The sequence below is a fragment of the Pithys albifrons genome, chromosome 3 (genome assembly GCF_047495875.1).
Source record: "Pithys albifrons albifrons isolate INPA30051 chromosome 3, PitAlb_v1, whole genome shotgun sequence".
Classification (NCBI taxonomy): Eukaryota; Metazoa; Chordata; class Aves; order Passeriformes; family Thamnophilidae; genus Pithys; species Pithys albifrons.
Genome location: NC_092460.1, coordinates 1817505 through 1832479, shown reverse-complemented (window position 1 = coordinate 1832479; position 14975 = coordinate 1817505). Strand labels below are relative to the sequence as shown.

Sequence of the window (14975 nt, the reverse complement as noted above, 5' to 3'; positions counted from 1 at the left end):
TTGGAGCTTTTCAGAAATAAAATGTAACTTGGGGTTATTGTTGCCCTTTGACAGCTGCATTATCAACACCAGCTTTTAGATCTCCCTGTTTCTGTCCTTGCTGAGCTCCAGCCTTGCTTAACAAACTGATCCTTACACTTGGGTAAACAAGATAATGTCCAGTGAAAGGGAATATTGATCCCTGTGCAGTGTTGGGGATGCAATAAGCAGAATTTCCTGCTGGTCACAGACCATTTAAAGGTGATGCTGGAGAGGCTGGAAGTGCCTTCAGTTGTTTCTCCCTTAAGTCTGGGAGTGTTGGCTGTGGAGCAGGTGAGGAGGAGCAGCTTGGAAGAGCCTCTTTGCTCCTGCTGTTTGAAACCTCAAAGCACAGAATATTTTGGTGTTTTGAACACAGTGATCAAAAAGCAGAGTTTGGGAGGATCTCCAGGAGAGCAGGAAAGGGGCTTGGAAGAGCTGCCTTTGAGCCTTTATTCAGTTGGGCTCTTTATCTGCTTCTCTTTCGTGCTGTGACAGACCCAAACCCTCTTTCTATATTTGTTTCAATGACAGGTGGGTTCTCTGTCATTCGGGCCAGGATTTGGGGTTTTAGAGAAAATGGAGTTCTTAATACAGTGGGAGTTGACAGCACTCAGTGTCTGTCTCCTCAGTGTTACATTTAGGCCATCTATTTTAAACCCAGGGTTGAAGTATTGCTGATTTCACAGGGATTTGACTCTGAAAGATCCTAATCCTTCTGTTTTATGTGCAAAATCCATTGCCAGGCCTGTTCAGGGGGTCCTCACCCACTTCTGCCTGCAGGGGTGAGCAGGAGGCTGCTGATGGGTGGGTCAAAATATTGACATAACCCACCAACACTGCCAGGAATCACGTTGGTATTTCCATCCCATTTCCCAGGAGCCCCATTCCAGCACGGGACACCCTTGCAGATATTCCTTGAACCTGCCTTTGGTTCTGGCAGAGGATCTGCCCAAGCAACGTGGTGTGGTTTAGATACACCAATAATGTCTTTAAACAGAGGCATCCCCCTCTTCCCTCCCCTTCCTGTCCCTGGGAGTTGGTTCCCCTGGACTGAGGGCACTGCACATCCCCTGGGCTGCCTGGAAAGCATTCCCACATGGAATGGGAGAGCAGGACCTACCTGTGTGGTTTTTCCCAGGGTTATTTTTCCAAGCAGCCATTCTGCTGTGCTGGGTTTTCTTTGAGACCTGAAATTCCAGTGCAAAAACTTTTTTGGTTTTCCAAACGAGCAGAGGGTCCTGTTGGAATCTCTGGTTCCCCCAAGGAATTGTGCCTGGCTAACCCTGTGCTTTGTCCTTTATTCTCCCTCCAGGGGCAGCAAGCCAGAGATGACTGACAAGATGTCGAGCTTCCTTCATATTGGAGATATTTGTTCTCTCTATGCAGAGGGCTCAACAAATGGATTTATTAGCACTTTGGGGTAAGAACAGCTGTTCTCTTGTACTGAAAGCACCGTGAGAAGCAGGAGCAGAGCTCAGCCAGCTCTCCTGAGCCTGATCCCAGGCAATCCTGCCTAAAGCAACGTAGCTTTATGTGTAGACGTAGCCCTACATTTAAAAATGGCTTAAAATGAGTATGCCAGGGTAGATGTTGGGAGCCTGGAGAGCTGGTGTGGTTTGGATGCCCTTGGTGGGGAGGAAGGGCCCTGTCAGGTGGAGGTGTGGGAGGGGGAGTGGGTGCAATCAAATGATTTCCATGTTGTTGTCTGTCCCGTGTCCATCCGTGTGTCCCGTCCTGTCCCTCCCTGCCCCTTCCCCAGTCAGGGATGAAGAGCCCCCAGTGCAATCTGCTGACTGGCAAAAAGGAGGTAGCACAGGCCATGGAAGTGGATTAAAATATATATATGAGCAAAAAGAACCCCCAAGCCAAATGGTTTCTATCCCACTAACTCATAACGATGATTAGTTTTGTCTTAAAATTGAGGTTTAATCTGAGGTTTCTCATACAAATAAAACTGTTCTGCAGTCAAAGGAGAGCATGTTTTGCCCCTTCTGTTTGCCCATGGCAGTGGCAGAGCCTTGGAGCTGTGGTGGGAGCTCCTGCCCATGGTTTGCTTCCCACAAGGACACAGAGCAGAGCTCTCTGGAGCAGGGAGAAGTGTCTGCTGCTCCAGGAACCCAAACCCAGCTCTTCATGGAAGGGAAGAGTTGGCAGAGCAAAGCTGTGGGACTGGCAGGTGGCTCTGAGGAGAGCCAGGGGCTGTTTTATCCTGCTCAGGAGAACCCTCTCCAAACCCCAGGAGCTGGAGAGAGCTGGGTGAGACGCTGCAGGAGCACATGTGCCACTTTCCCCAGGCCATGAGCACTCAGAGGGAGGGAGCAGCGTGAATGCCCCGTGGCCCTCAGGGCTGGAGGAGTGGCAGGAGGCACGAGGAAGGCGGTGTGGGCAGGGGGCACACACACAACATGCTCTTTCTCATTTCCAGTAGCCGTAAGGGCCTCAGGGTGGGTACAGTGACAGCAAATTTTTTGATGCCTACTGTCCAGATGCATCTGCTAAATGGAGCTCCCAAGCAGGGTACAAAGACAGCATCCTGGTAAGTGTCTCTGCAGGAACGAGGGGCTGGAATCTCACCTGAGTGACTCCCAACTAACTTGTAGGTTCAGTCCTCTAGCTATTAGGATTCTGGAAAATAAGGGGGCAGAGAAGGAAGCAGACACTGAAGATGCACCATGATCTATTATAGGAAAGAGAAGAAAATATGGGATGCTGCCAGGAAGGAAAGAAGGTATGCTAAAAGCGAGGGGTGTAGTAAGTAGGGTTGGTCGAATAGTATTTGGCAAAGCTGTATTTGACACCTCCCCAGGCCCTGGTCAAATATGCCCCCTGCACTCTGCAGTGCTCCTCAGTGACTGGCCAAATACTATCTGCTGACCACTGGCACCACCAGCCCCCTGACCCAGTTGGCTCTTTCCTTCCCTTGGTCCCATCCAGTGTGGAGTAACCAATTCCCAGCAGTAGAAGGTGTTCTGTGGGATGCCCTCGTGCATGATGACCAGTGGCTGTGGCTGTGATGGCATTGCTGAGCAGAGGGGGTCCCATGGGGGTCCTCTGGGACATGGCAGGCCCCAGGCACTGTGGGTTAGGCTTGTTGAGGGTGCTCATGGCAGCCCAGAGACCCCTCAGCCTTCCAACCCTCCTGGGGTCTGGGTGGTGCTGTCTGAAGGTAACTGCATCATGTAATGGCCACGTATCTGCTGAGCCCAATTTAAGCCAGAAATCCTAATTGCTATGTGAAACATGAAATGCATTATCATCTTAATAAGCCTTCATAATCTAATTAGTTTTGTCCCATATTTAATTTAGTCTTTGTCCTGGAGAAAATTAAAGCAGCAAAGGAAAGATTTGGTGTAATTGTCCTTTAACCCATGTGGAGTTTTGACAGTCTGATGTCACAACAATGTGTAACAACTTGTTCATGTGGTTACTGGAGGTTGAGCAGCACGTACCACTAGACATTCTAATGCTGTCCTAAATCTCTCAAGTGTTCCTAATTAATATTTCTATGACATGACTGTTTCTTAATCAGGACTTTCCTCTTGCTGTGTCCCAAACTCAGTGCTGTCACCACCACAGTGATTCCTGGGGTCCAATATATCCTCTTTGTGTTTCTCACCCTGTAAAATTTTTCTCTAGTTTGGGGAGTTCCTCAATTTAATCTCAGATGAGAGGGATATATTGCACTGAGGTTACCTCTGTGTGGGATGGTCAGAGTAACCCATTCACTTGACACTTTTGGCCCTTTGTTCACTCGGAGCAGGTGCTTCAGCTCAAATATTAATACCATTCCTGCTGGAGCACCTCCATGAATATACAATCCTGAGCAGGGAGAAAATCCATGGGGAAAAAGCAATTTACTCTGACTGTTTGCACATGCCAATTTTAGATGCATAGACCCGTTGAGTCCACTTAGAACCTCTAATCTCTTAATTTTCATGCACTTGGTTGTTTCCTGTAGTTGTTGTCTCAAGATGCTCCCTGCATGTGACCAGCCCCTGCAAGGAACAACTCTCATATTCTAGGCCTCAGTCTTTCTCAAGTTGATTCTGCATGAGAATGGACCTCTCAAATCTTTGACCTTGGAGTTTTACTTTCTACTTTTGTGTAGAAAGCCTCTTTGACAGATTGTTCTTTAGGGACCAAATTGAGCCATTAAGGATCAAATCACTGCACCAAGTGTTTGGTTCCAGCTGCCATTTCCCAGTCTGGAAGTGGCCTTGGTGAAGGTGCAATCCCACCTTGATGCCAAGAGCAGTGGAACAGATGCAGCTTAACTCTCCCTGTGTTCTGGGGGGTTTGACTGACCCTGTGGGGGGTTTGCAGATGTGGATCCCCACTAAGCTCTGTCCTGGCATTCCCTACTGGAATTTTTTGGCTCCACTTGTCCAGCTCTCCTCCTTCCTGGCACAACAGGAGGAGGTTGGCTCCATCCCTCGACTCACCCCGTGTTTGCCTGGTGAGCAGGAGGGTCTGTTTGTGTCTTCCTTTCTCTTGGGAGTCAATTTTTATTGTGGCAGTGACTGTTTCTGCCCTGCTTGTTTAATACTGGAGGGGCCACAGGGGCAGTGTCCAGTTTGCATAGTTGTCATATTTTCCTGCTCTCTCTCCACATAAACACATTTGGAGCCTGACTCAAATCTGTCCAAGAGGCAGTGGCTGTTCTAAGGGTGTCTGTCACCTCCCTAGAATATGGGCTGTTCTGTCTGCACCTCCAGCAGGGGACTTAAAGGTGATGCAGAACACGGGAGCAATGACTTGTTTACTGTCCCACCTACCAGGAGCATAGCTCTGGGCAACAGTACCAATTAGCTGCATGCTTCTGACAAAGGTCTGGCATAAGATGGCATTTGGGGAATGTCTTCTGCTCAAGTGGCCACTCGGATGAACTATTGCAAGTGACCGACCGTGGGGTTGCTGCTGAGCAGGGGAGGAGCTGCTGGGGGTGGATGGAATCTCACTCTGCTGCTCATTCCTTTGCAGCCTGGTGGATGATCGGTGTGTGGTACAGCCAGAGGCAGGGGATCTTAACAACCCACCCAAAAAATTCCGAGGTAAGTTGGTTGGACAGCTGGTGACCTGCTGGTTGGAGCCCAGCCCTCAGTTTGTGCAGCCTCGTGGAAACGTTTCTGACCTCTGGGCTTTCTGGAGCATATTGTAGTGTCATCTGCCATGAAGGACAACTCATGGGGGAGGAAAAACACCCCAACTGTGTGTGTGAATGTCTGTTGTGGCTTATGGTTAAAACTTGGCTGTAATAATGCCAAGGTCATGGGTTCAATCCCCTGTGTGGGCATTGACTTGAGTTGGACTTGATGATCCTTGTGGGTCCTTCCAGCTCAGATTAGTCTGTGAATCACATACATGGGCTGACAAAGGTAAGGCAGCTCAGCCCCACCCTGGTGGGATGGGGAGAGCACTGGGAGAGTGGAAATGAGGAGCTTTGGGCAGAGAGATGGACACAGCAAAGGCTGCACACACGAGCAGGGCACAGCAAGGAGCTCACCCCACTCCCCATGGCAGGATGGTCTGTGTTATCCTGGGGGTAAAAGATGCATCCAAGGGGTGAAAAAAAATGAAAAAGAACTCAAGGTCTTTGCAAACAAAATCCCAGTTGGTGCTTCTCTTCCTGTCTGAGACTTTTCTTGAGCAAGTCAGGCCTTGCCAAGCTGTGCAGAGCAACAGGCACCAATCTCTTATCACTGAGCATAAGTTTCCTGGCAGAACAAAAGCAAAGCCTGATGTAGGTAATGTCCAATTAGGTCAGACAACAATAGTTGTTGCAAACATTTGCTCCTTTTTATTTCCCCTTCTCCAAGTCAGGTTTGGTGCTGAGTAATTAAAAGGCATGTGTGATAGAACAGAGAAAAACAAATTAAATTTCCAATGATCCTCTAAATTTGGACAGATCTGAGAGGCAACTGGCAGCCCCACCTCCATCCCCTACACAGCTTTCTTTTAAAGTCTTGCTTGGGGCTGGGACAGAGTTAATTTTCCTCCCAGCACAGCAGCTGGTCCAAACTGCATCATGGATTTGTGCTGGGAACAGTGTTGGTAACACAGGGATGTTCCAGCTCCTGCTGAGGGCTCAGAGCCAGCTCTGCTCTGCTCCTCATCCTCCAGAGAGGGGCTGGGAGGGGACACTGCAGGGACAGGTGACCCCCCCCGAGCCCAGGGGTGGCCCAGACCACAGGGATGTAGAGCTGGGGGTGTCTGCAGTGATGGGATTGTCTTCCTTGCCAAGGCACTGATGGATTCCTGTTTTCCTGGTTGTGCCAAATATTCTAAATTTTTGATGTGGATTTTATTGTTGTTTAAGGTGCAGCAGCAATGTGAGTCTTGGTTCTTTGGATGGATCTTGTTCCTTGGTTCTGCTTTGCCTTTGCAAGGGCCTCAGAATCACCCTAATTCTCTCCAGGTTTGGCCAAACTGCAGGTGGTTGCCCTTGGAAATTGTGTACCTTCTGTGCTGCCTGTTTTGCTTGCTGTTCTTTGGCTGCTTTGGGTTTTTTTTCCCCCAACATGAAGATGTCTGTGCAATGAAACTCTTTTTAAAATACTGCTGCAGTCTGTGAGATCTCGTTGGTTTTTTCTCCTTTTTTCCTGGTAGACTAAAGAGCTGATAATTCAAATGCTGAAGAGGCAACCTGGGGAAGTTGAGTGTTGAGCTCTCCAGAAAACAGAGCAATGTTGTTGTGTGAACCAGAGCCTTGACTCGAGGCATTTTTGGTGTTAAAATCCTAGGAAAGAATAAAGCCAGGTTTGACTGGGACTGCTGAGTGTGGAGGGAGAGAAGAATGAAAAAAAGGCACAGTTTAGGAACTGCAAGTACAGAGAGACATTTGTCTGACATAAAACATTGTGGTTAGACATTGTAAATGGTCTCATATTACTTATAATTTATGCAGGGAGGAAGGATGGTGTGAACCTTTTCCAACCTCTGTAGTTGCTTCAGTAAAGCTTTCATGGGGAAGTTTATTCTTAATGGTAAATGGCAACAAAAGTCATAAAATTTTAGCAGGCATTTCTGTTATTTATACACATCCTTTGCAAGTGTAGTCTAAGATAAAATGCTTTCTAGAGTATGTTCAGAAGAAGTAATGATGTTTGTCAGTAGAAATGGCAATGCCCTTTGTTGGTGGGGGAGCCAAGGCCCCCCTGGGCTGGGCTGGGGCTGCTCTGGGGGTCCCTGGAAGGTCCAGCCTCAGTCTGAGCTGGGGTTTCCTGAGACTTTACAGAAATCCTGCCTTGCACTGGGTGAGAAAAGTCCTTCCTGAAGGTGCATCCATCCCCACAGCACTCCTGGAATGTGGGATATCCAGCAGCAGTGGGAGAATGGGCTCAGGAGTCCCAGTGCTTGGGTTTGGGGTACTTGGGGTGGTCTCCTTTGCCCTGGGCTGTGTGACAGGGACAGGTCAGTGGCACCAGGGACCTGCTGGGCAGCCTGGGGAGGGAACTGGGGGGCAAATGTTGTGCCATCCAGGGAACTTCAACGTGGTGCCCAAGGTTGTTTATAGATTGTCTGTACTGTTTATGGAAGGGGTAGATTTGGATGGGATATTGGGAAGGAATTCCTGGCTGGGAGGGTGGGCAGGCCCTGGCACAGGTTGGGCAGAGCAGCTGTGGCTGCCCCATCCCTGGGAGTGTCCAAAGCCAGGTTGGACAGGGCTTGGAGCAACCTGGGCTGGTGGGAGGTGTCCCTGCCCATGGCAGGGGTGGCACTGGAGGGACTTTGAGGTCCCTTCCCACCCAAACCATTCTGGGATTCATACAAGTCACCACTGGGAGTGCAGCTGGAGACCTGAACTGGGATCAAACCCAGGGAACTGGGAAGGAATGGTTAAAAACCTCATTAGAGCAAGAATAAAAGGAATCCAATGGCAGTGAGTTGCATTATGCCTTTCCAGAGGGCTGGAAAAACACTGCTGTGATTTTCATACCTGGTTTTTGTCTGTGTGTCTTCCCCTGGAAAGCAGCTGTGCTGTCAGGTGTCCAGGGGCAGGTCAGCCCATCTGGGAGGAGCTGTGCCGTTTGGCCAGGCTGGGGGAGTCTTGCTTTGGGCACTGATTCTGAGCAATGTCATTCTGAGCTTCTCAGAGCTGATCTTTATTCCGTGGGGACACGTAAGACACTTGCACATATAAATTTCACGCTTAATGGAAGCAATGAGAGGTCTCTGGAAGGAAGATTGGATGCTTAGATCTGCAGCCATGTCTCCAGGAGAATTCAGTGTGAACCCAAACCTGTGTGTCCAGTGGCAGAAGGAATCCATCCTGCTTTTTCCTTGGCCACAGGTGTTGCAGGGGTTCAGACTCAGCTGCATCTCCTCCAGCAGCAAGGCCCAGGTGAGAGGGGGTGGGTTTTCCTCTGGTTTAGACCCTTGGAAAAGAGAAGAGCACAAGGTGGGGGGTCTGTGTCCCATCCCTCTGTCTGGAGAGAGCCTCTCCTGGGAGAGGGATTTGCCAGGAATGCTTCAGTGTGAGTTCTGCCCCTGACCACTGATAACCTGCTTGGGGTGGGAGAACATTCCCTGCCTGGGGAATGTGTTCCCCAAAGCCACCATTTCCCAGCTGAAACGGAGCTGGGGTTTGTGTGGTGGGTCCCTGCTCTGAGAAGTGTTGGCTTGGAGTTGTCCTGCAGCAAATCCAGCCAGGGAAGTGCTGGGGAAGGGGCTGGAGAGCAGCAGCATGGCCAGAGCTGGGCATGGGAGCTGCTGCAGGGCAGGGGACAGCGAGCCCAGGGACACCACACCTGCCTTGGAGACACAGATTGTGGAACAGGGAGGCTGACAGAGGGATCTGGGGGTGGTGGAGCCCTGGAAGGGGTGAAGTGCAAGAGAGGAGGGGGATAGTTCAGGTAAAGCTTGGAGGAAAAGTTAAAAAATATTAAAAAAATCCAAGGGGATATTAGATGGGGAAACCTGAAGTGCTGGAGTTCAGGAGCTCCAAAGGAAGGGATTGGTGCAGCACCCTCGAGTTCCTTGGAGTGTTTACCCACAATTATTTCACATCCTCAATGCTGTGATGCCTCTGGCTCCTTAAAATATTCCTTTGGCCAGTTGAAGGTGTGAAGGCTGAATTTGTTTCCTTTCTTCTCCCCCTCCCAGTCAGGATTACAGAGCTCCTGGTAGTGGTTTGAGGCTGGATGGTAATTGTGGCCTGTGAGATTTCACTGTTTGCTTTACTTTGGCTTTCTGACTCCACTTTAGAAATGGTGTTTTGGGTGTGTTTGGTTTTTTTCAGGCATGGTGTTGCTCAGGCCCTTTGTACCTTCAGCTCCAGCTCATTCAGAACTCTCTCAAACTGCCTTGCAAAACACTAAGACTGAAGAGTTACTTTTATTTTTATTAGGGTATTTCTCTTTAAAAACATTGACATGAACACTCTTGCGAAAGAGGTTTTTTTCCTTAAATGTTCTAAATGTGTACAAGATGAGATTCCTGGAAGAAATCCTACTTGTACAAGCCTCCAAAAAAAGAAAGAGTGTGACAGTTCCTTGGTTATCTGCACTGCTCTGAACAGCAAAGGCGTTTCATGTTTTGTGTGGAGCTGGAAATGCTCCCTAATTGTTGCCTTTGAGTGTCCCTGTGCATGGCAGAGGGGCTGGAAATGAGTTCCCTTTGAGCAGCGAGGATTGGTGTGACCTGGAGCTGCCCCTCAGCTTGGCCAGGACCCCCATTTCACTGGGATGAGTCCTGCCTAAATGCAGGGGGGCAGATGTGGTTCTGAGCCAGCCCCAGGGTTGGCAGGGTGAGCCTTGGCTGGGCTGGGCATACCAGCTGGGGCTGCAGGGTGAGCCCTGGTGTTGGGTGGGCTCTACAGCTGGTTCTGCTGCCTGGGCAGGGCTCCTGGTGTCCATTTGTCCTGGTTCTGCTGCCTGGGCATTTCTCAGTGTCCATTTGTCCTGGAACTGCTGCCTGGGCACAGCTCCTTGGTGTCCATTTGTCCTGGAGCTGCTACCTGGGCACTTCTCAGTGTCCATTTGTCCTGGTTCTGCTACCTGGGCACTCCTTCTGGTGTCCATTTGTCCTGGAGCTGCTGCCTGGGCACTCCTCCTGGTGTCCCTTTGTCCTGGAGCTGCTGCCTGGGCACTCCTCCTGGTGTCCCTTTGTCCTGGTTCTGCTGCCTGGGCACAGCTCCTTGGTGTCCCTTTGTCCTGGAGCTGCTGCCTGGGCACTCCTCCTGATGTCCCTTTGTCCTGGAGCTGCTGCCTGGGCACTCCTCCTGGTGTCCCTTTGTCCTGGAGCTGCTGCCTGGGCACTTCTCCTCGGTGTCCCTTTGTCCTGGAGCTGCTGCCTGGGCACTCCTCCTGGTGTCCCTTTGTCCTGGAGCTGCTGCCTGGGCACTCCTCCTGGTGTCCCTTTGTCCTGGTTCTGCTGCCTGGGCACTTCTCAGTGTCCATTTGCCCTGGAGCTGCTGCCTGGGCACTTCTCAGTGTCCATTTGTCCTGGAGCTGCTGCCTGGGCACTCCTCCTGGTGTCCCTTTGCCCTGGAGCTGCTGCCTGGGCACTCCTCCTGGTGTCCATTTGCCCTGGAGCTGCTGCCTGGGCACTCCTCCTGGTGTCCCTTTGTCCTGGAGCTGCTGCCTGGGCACTCCTCCTGGTGTCCCTTTGTCCTGGAGCACAGCCCAGCGTGTCTGTGCAGTGCCAGGCCCTGCTCCTCCAGCCAGCCAGGCTGTCTGACAGCCCTCCCAGCAAATCCCCTGCAGCTCAGCCCTGGGGCTGCAGAGCTGTGCCAGCATCCAGGAGCTGTGCAGGAGCTCTGGGACAAGGGCATGCACTGGGTTAATCTGTCCAGCAGCTCCCTCCTTCCAGAACATTGTTTTAGTAGTTGCTGGGCAACACTCTTTTTTTGGCAAGATGTTCAAGGAATGAACCCATATCTTAGACTTAAAATACCCTCATGGCGAGGCAGGAGATGAGGAGTTCAAATGGTGTTTGTCCTTTTGGTCCCAGCCTGCCCTGAGTGCTCCTGCTGCTGGAGGGGCTCAGCCTGGGCTGCACCAGGAACCCCCTGGGCACTGCAGAGCTTTGGTGTGGAAATATAAATGTGTAAAAAATGGATTTAGTGTGAGGCTCAGAATGGTTTGGGTTGGAAGGGACCCCAAAACCCACCCAGTGCCACCCCTGCCATGGGCAGGGACACCTCCCACCAGCCCAGGGTGCTCCAAGTCCTGTCCAACCTGGCCTGGGACACTCCCAGGGATGGAACAGACAGTGCCTCATCACCCTCATAGTTTTGGTGGATAAGCCTTAAATTATCCCTGTGCCCAGCACTGATGGAATTCCGTGGGCTTCTCCACAGCAGAAATGTTTTGGGGTTTGTCCTTCCTGGCTTTGCCATCAGTGATCTGAAGCCTCTACACTCCTGCTCTGTGTTATGAGGGACACTCCAAGTGAAGGAAATCAGTGATCTCAGAGGCTCTGCTGCTCTATATGCACATTATTTACCCTTATTTAGTCAATGCAACCTTGTTTATGGCTTGGCATCAGGGCTGAGATTAAGGGAGTTTTTCAGTTGAAGGGTCACATACATAGTTTTCCCAAACACTTCAGAAAATTGAAAACCAAACTAAAATAACCAAATCCTTCTTCCTGCTAGTTTTGGAAAAATCTTAGCAGCATCTGGAGAGCATTTCCTTGGCACTGAGGGGGTTCAGTGCTGTCCCCTTGTTCTTTGGGGGGTTTGTGGTATCAGATGTGGCACCATCCTGTGTTCAGCTCCCAGTGAGTGTGGCCTGGAATCCTCTTGCTCTCCCTGCTCTGGGGAAAATGCCTCTATCAGCTTTTGAAACTTTGGTGGGGAATGTCTGAGCTGTTTGAGTCTCAGCCCTTGGCAGAGCAGCTGGATGGGTGTTGTGCTGAGGGTGGTGGGGAGGAGAGCAGGGGCCAGAGCTGAGCTCACAGCCAGGCTTGGGCTCCTCTTCCTCTTGGTCCTGGAGTTTGTAGCACTGCAGAAATGTTTGGGGGCATTAATTATTAAGGTGCCTGGATTCCTTTAGGGAATATTTAAACTAATGTCTAAATGTGACCTTTTTTATTCACTCTGATAACCATCTATTAGCAGTTCAAACAGCAGGATTCATTTTTCATGCAGGAGGCAGAACTTCTGAGGCTGCTCGAGTGCCAAGGCCAAAGCTTAGCACGAGGATGTGGGGGAGAAACACATCAAATCCATCCCTTGCAGTGGAAAACTGACTCCTCTTTGGTTTGGGGCTATCCCAGACACATTAAAATGCACTCTCTGAATACCAAAAGTAGGAAATGAGGTCACAACAGTAAATACTCTCTTAAATACTCTCTTTTGTGCTTTTGTGGTCAAACAGCACAAAAATAAAAAAAATTATACTTCTCACCCCCTTCTCAAAAAGACTCCTAAAGGATGATTTAATGTAAAATCAGATGAACTTTTAGATTGGTATGATGGAAGAAAAAAAATGATAAAAATACAGTCTAATGTATGGCAGTAATTTTTTTATTTGAAATTGAAGCACTGGGCATGTTGAGTAGGAAAAAAACTTTCAATCTTGCTGAATTAGGATATAGTTAAAATCTAAAACACATTTTGCTGCCTCGATGAGGAATCTTTCAGTATTTATAGAACTGCACTGGAAACTGCCAACTGCTCGTGCACATTTGAATGTGCTGCCCTTTATTTGAAGAAGGATTCCTGAATCCTGAGCCTAAATCCTGAGTGCTGGGCCCACTGCAGCCCACGGACAGGGAGATGTTGGGCACAATTGGCACTCTGGCATTTGGGTATTTAAAGGAACTGGGAAGCTGAAAGTGTTGTATTTTCATACAGCAAATGTGCTTTATGTCCACTGAAGTTTGGGCTGTGAAGCCAGACAGGTTTGGAGTCCAGTGGGAAGGTATTTGTGATGAAGCACCAGAACATCCCAAAGACATCCCAATTCCATGATCCTTTGTTGCCCAGAGAAGCTGTGGCTGCCCCAGCCCTGGAGTGTCCCAGGTTGGACAGGGCTTGGAGCACCCTGGGCTGGTGGGAGGTGTCCCTGCCCATGGCAGGAGTGGCACTGGGTGGGATGGGATGGGCTGGGCTTTGAGGTCCTTCCAACCCAAGCCATTCTATGATTCTGTGATTTAACCCCAGCCCTGGGAGTGTCCCAGGCCAGGTTGGACAGGGCTTGGAGCACCCTGGGCTGGTGGGAGGTGTCCCTGCCATGGCAGGGGTGGATGGGATGGGCTTTAATTCCCTCCAGCCCAAACATTCTGGGACTGTGCTGGTGTCCTGACCTTAAATAGTGCATAAATGACTTGCTAAGTAATAATTGGTTTAATTGAGGTGGTTTAGTTTGGTTTTTTTTCCTGTGTCCTGCCAAGACCAGTGGGAAGGGTCTGGTGGCACAGATGAGGAGGGTCTGCTCACCTTGGTCACACCAAGTTGTGGGGAGTGAGGAGGAGGAGCTGGGTCTGTGTCTGTGGGGGTGCAGGGCACGGGCTGTAAAGGTTTGCTGGGCTGTGTTTTCGTGCTGCTCTGTGGCCAAACAGCTCCTGCCAACTTCTGGTTTCCCGGTGGTTTCATCTTGGCTGTTGTGCAGGGGATGGAGGCAGAGCAGGGCCCCTCTGAGGCAGAAAATGCCATTAATACCCCAAACTGCAGCACTGGGGGAAACCCAACCTGCTGGTGCAGGTACTGCAGGGAAAGGGTTTGTTGGGACTCCAGGGAGAGGTTTGATCTGAGCACTTTGGCTGCCCATGTGAACATGTGGGGGGCTGTGACTCTGGGCAGGACAGGGTGGGAACTGCTGGTTGGTGACCATGAAAGAAAGGGAGGAAGAGCCAAAATGCTGCTTTGAACATTTCATTCCTCCTCAGCTCGTGCAGGTCTGAGCCTTTTCCCCTGGGGAAAGTTCAGGGTATTTCAGGTAGGATCAAGGCAGGGATTGCCAAAAAGTAGTGCTGAGCTATTAAGTAGAGCAGTTCTGTTAATAAACCTACCCCAGCCTTGTAGACAAAGGAATACTGTGGCTTTGTTGCCATAGTTTCAGAGCAAAACCTGACCTTAGCTACAATAACATTCAGTTAGAAAGAACTAGCTAATCAGTTTGCTAAAATTAGTGTGTTCCCTGGTACATCAGCCAGTATGAACAGGATATTTAATGAAATATTATACTTAGTCACAAGAGCCCAAGGGAGTGAAATGCCTTGATGAGTTGTGGGGGTGGGGTGACATTGGTGCAGATCTTCTAATATAGCAAAGTTATTAAAATTTGGGGCTTGCTTAATATTTAGGGTAGCTCAACTGTTGGGTGGTTCTCTGCCCTCCATCTCTCTTGCTCTGTGGCTTGTGAAGGCTCTCAGAGCCTGTTCTGGGAGCTGGGAAGGTTGAGGTGCTGGTGAGTCCCAGGAGCTTCCAGAGGACCTTCAGATAAACTTGAGAGCAGGTTTTGCTGTGCCTTCTGCTGGCACAGCCTGAGTGCCTTGCAGGGGAGAGTCTCACTCCTGGAAAGATGCAAACAGATGGATGGAGTCATGAAGTTTGGGGGCAAAAATGCTGTTTGTGAGAGCAGCAATTTCCCAGGTCCTGGGAACATCTTCAGCTGCTCACTGGTTGTCTGAAGTGCTGAGAGACTGGAGGGAGACACTGGTTGGTGAGGTCTGGGGTGTGAAATGCTGTGCCAGCCCAGAACACCTGAGGGAGGGAGAGGGCAGTTGTTGTGCCCAAGGCTCACTGAGCTGCCTTGGGTGAGATTCTGTCAAACTGAGGGTTGAGCCAAAGGTTGTTTCTTGGCAGTTCAGGAGCTGAGATGAATTACTGTTTTCTTACGTGCAAGTTGGTTACTTGGGTATTAATATTAAAAATATATAATACACTGGGTGAGCTGCCTGTTCTCCCTGCTGGTTGAACTGGAGTTCTGTGGAGTTGAGTTCCAGCACTGCTGGTGCTTGGGAGCCCCAAACACACGGGGAGGAGATTTAGACAAGGAGCATCTAAA

The 14975-nt window shown here is 50.0% G+C and overlaps 1 protein-coding gene across 4 annotated transcripts in view; it reads left to right on the top strand.

Moving 5' to 3' along the window:
- Positions 1-14975, top strand: part of ITPR1 (inositol 1,4,5-trisphosphate receptor type 1) — a 182875-nt gene that overhangs the window by 16885 nt on the left and 151015 nt on the right. For 3 of the 4 annotated variants that reach the window (XM_071550192.1, XM_071550193.1, XM_071550191.1), the window contains exons 2-3: positions 1334-1441; positions 5002-5072. In XM_071550192.1, coding sequence (XP_071406293.1) covers positions 1350-1441; positions 5002-5072 — 163 coding nt within the window. In that variant the 5' untranslated portion in view covers positions 1334-1349. Of the gene's footprint in view, positions 1-1333; positions 1442-5001; positions 5073-14975 lie in introns of those variants that run through there. The other variant, XM_071550196.1, reaches the window with a different exon arrangement.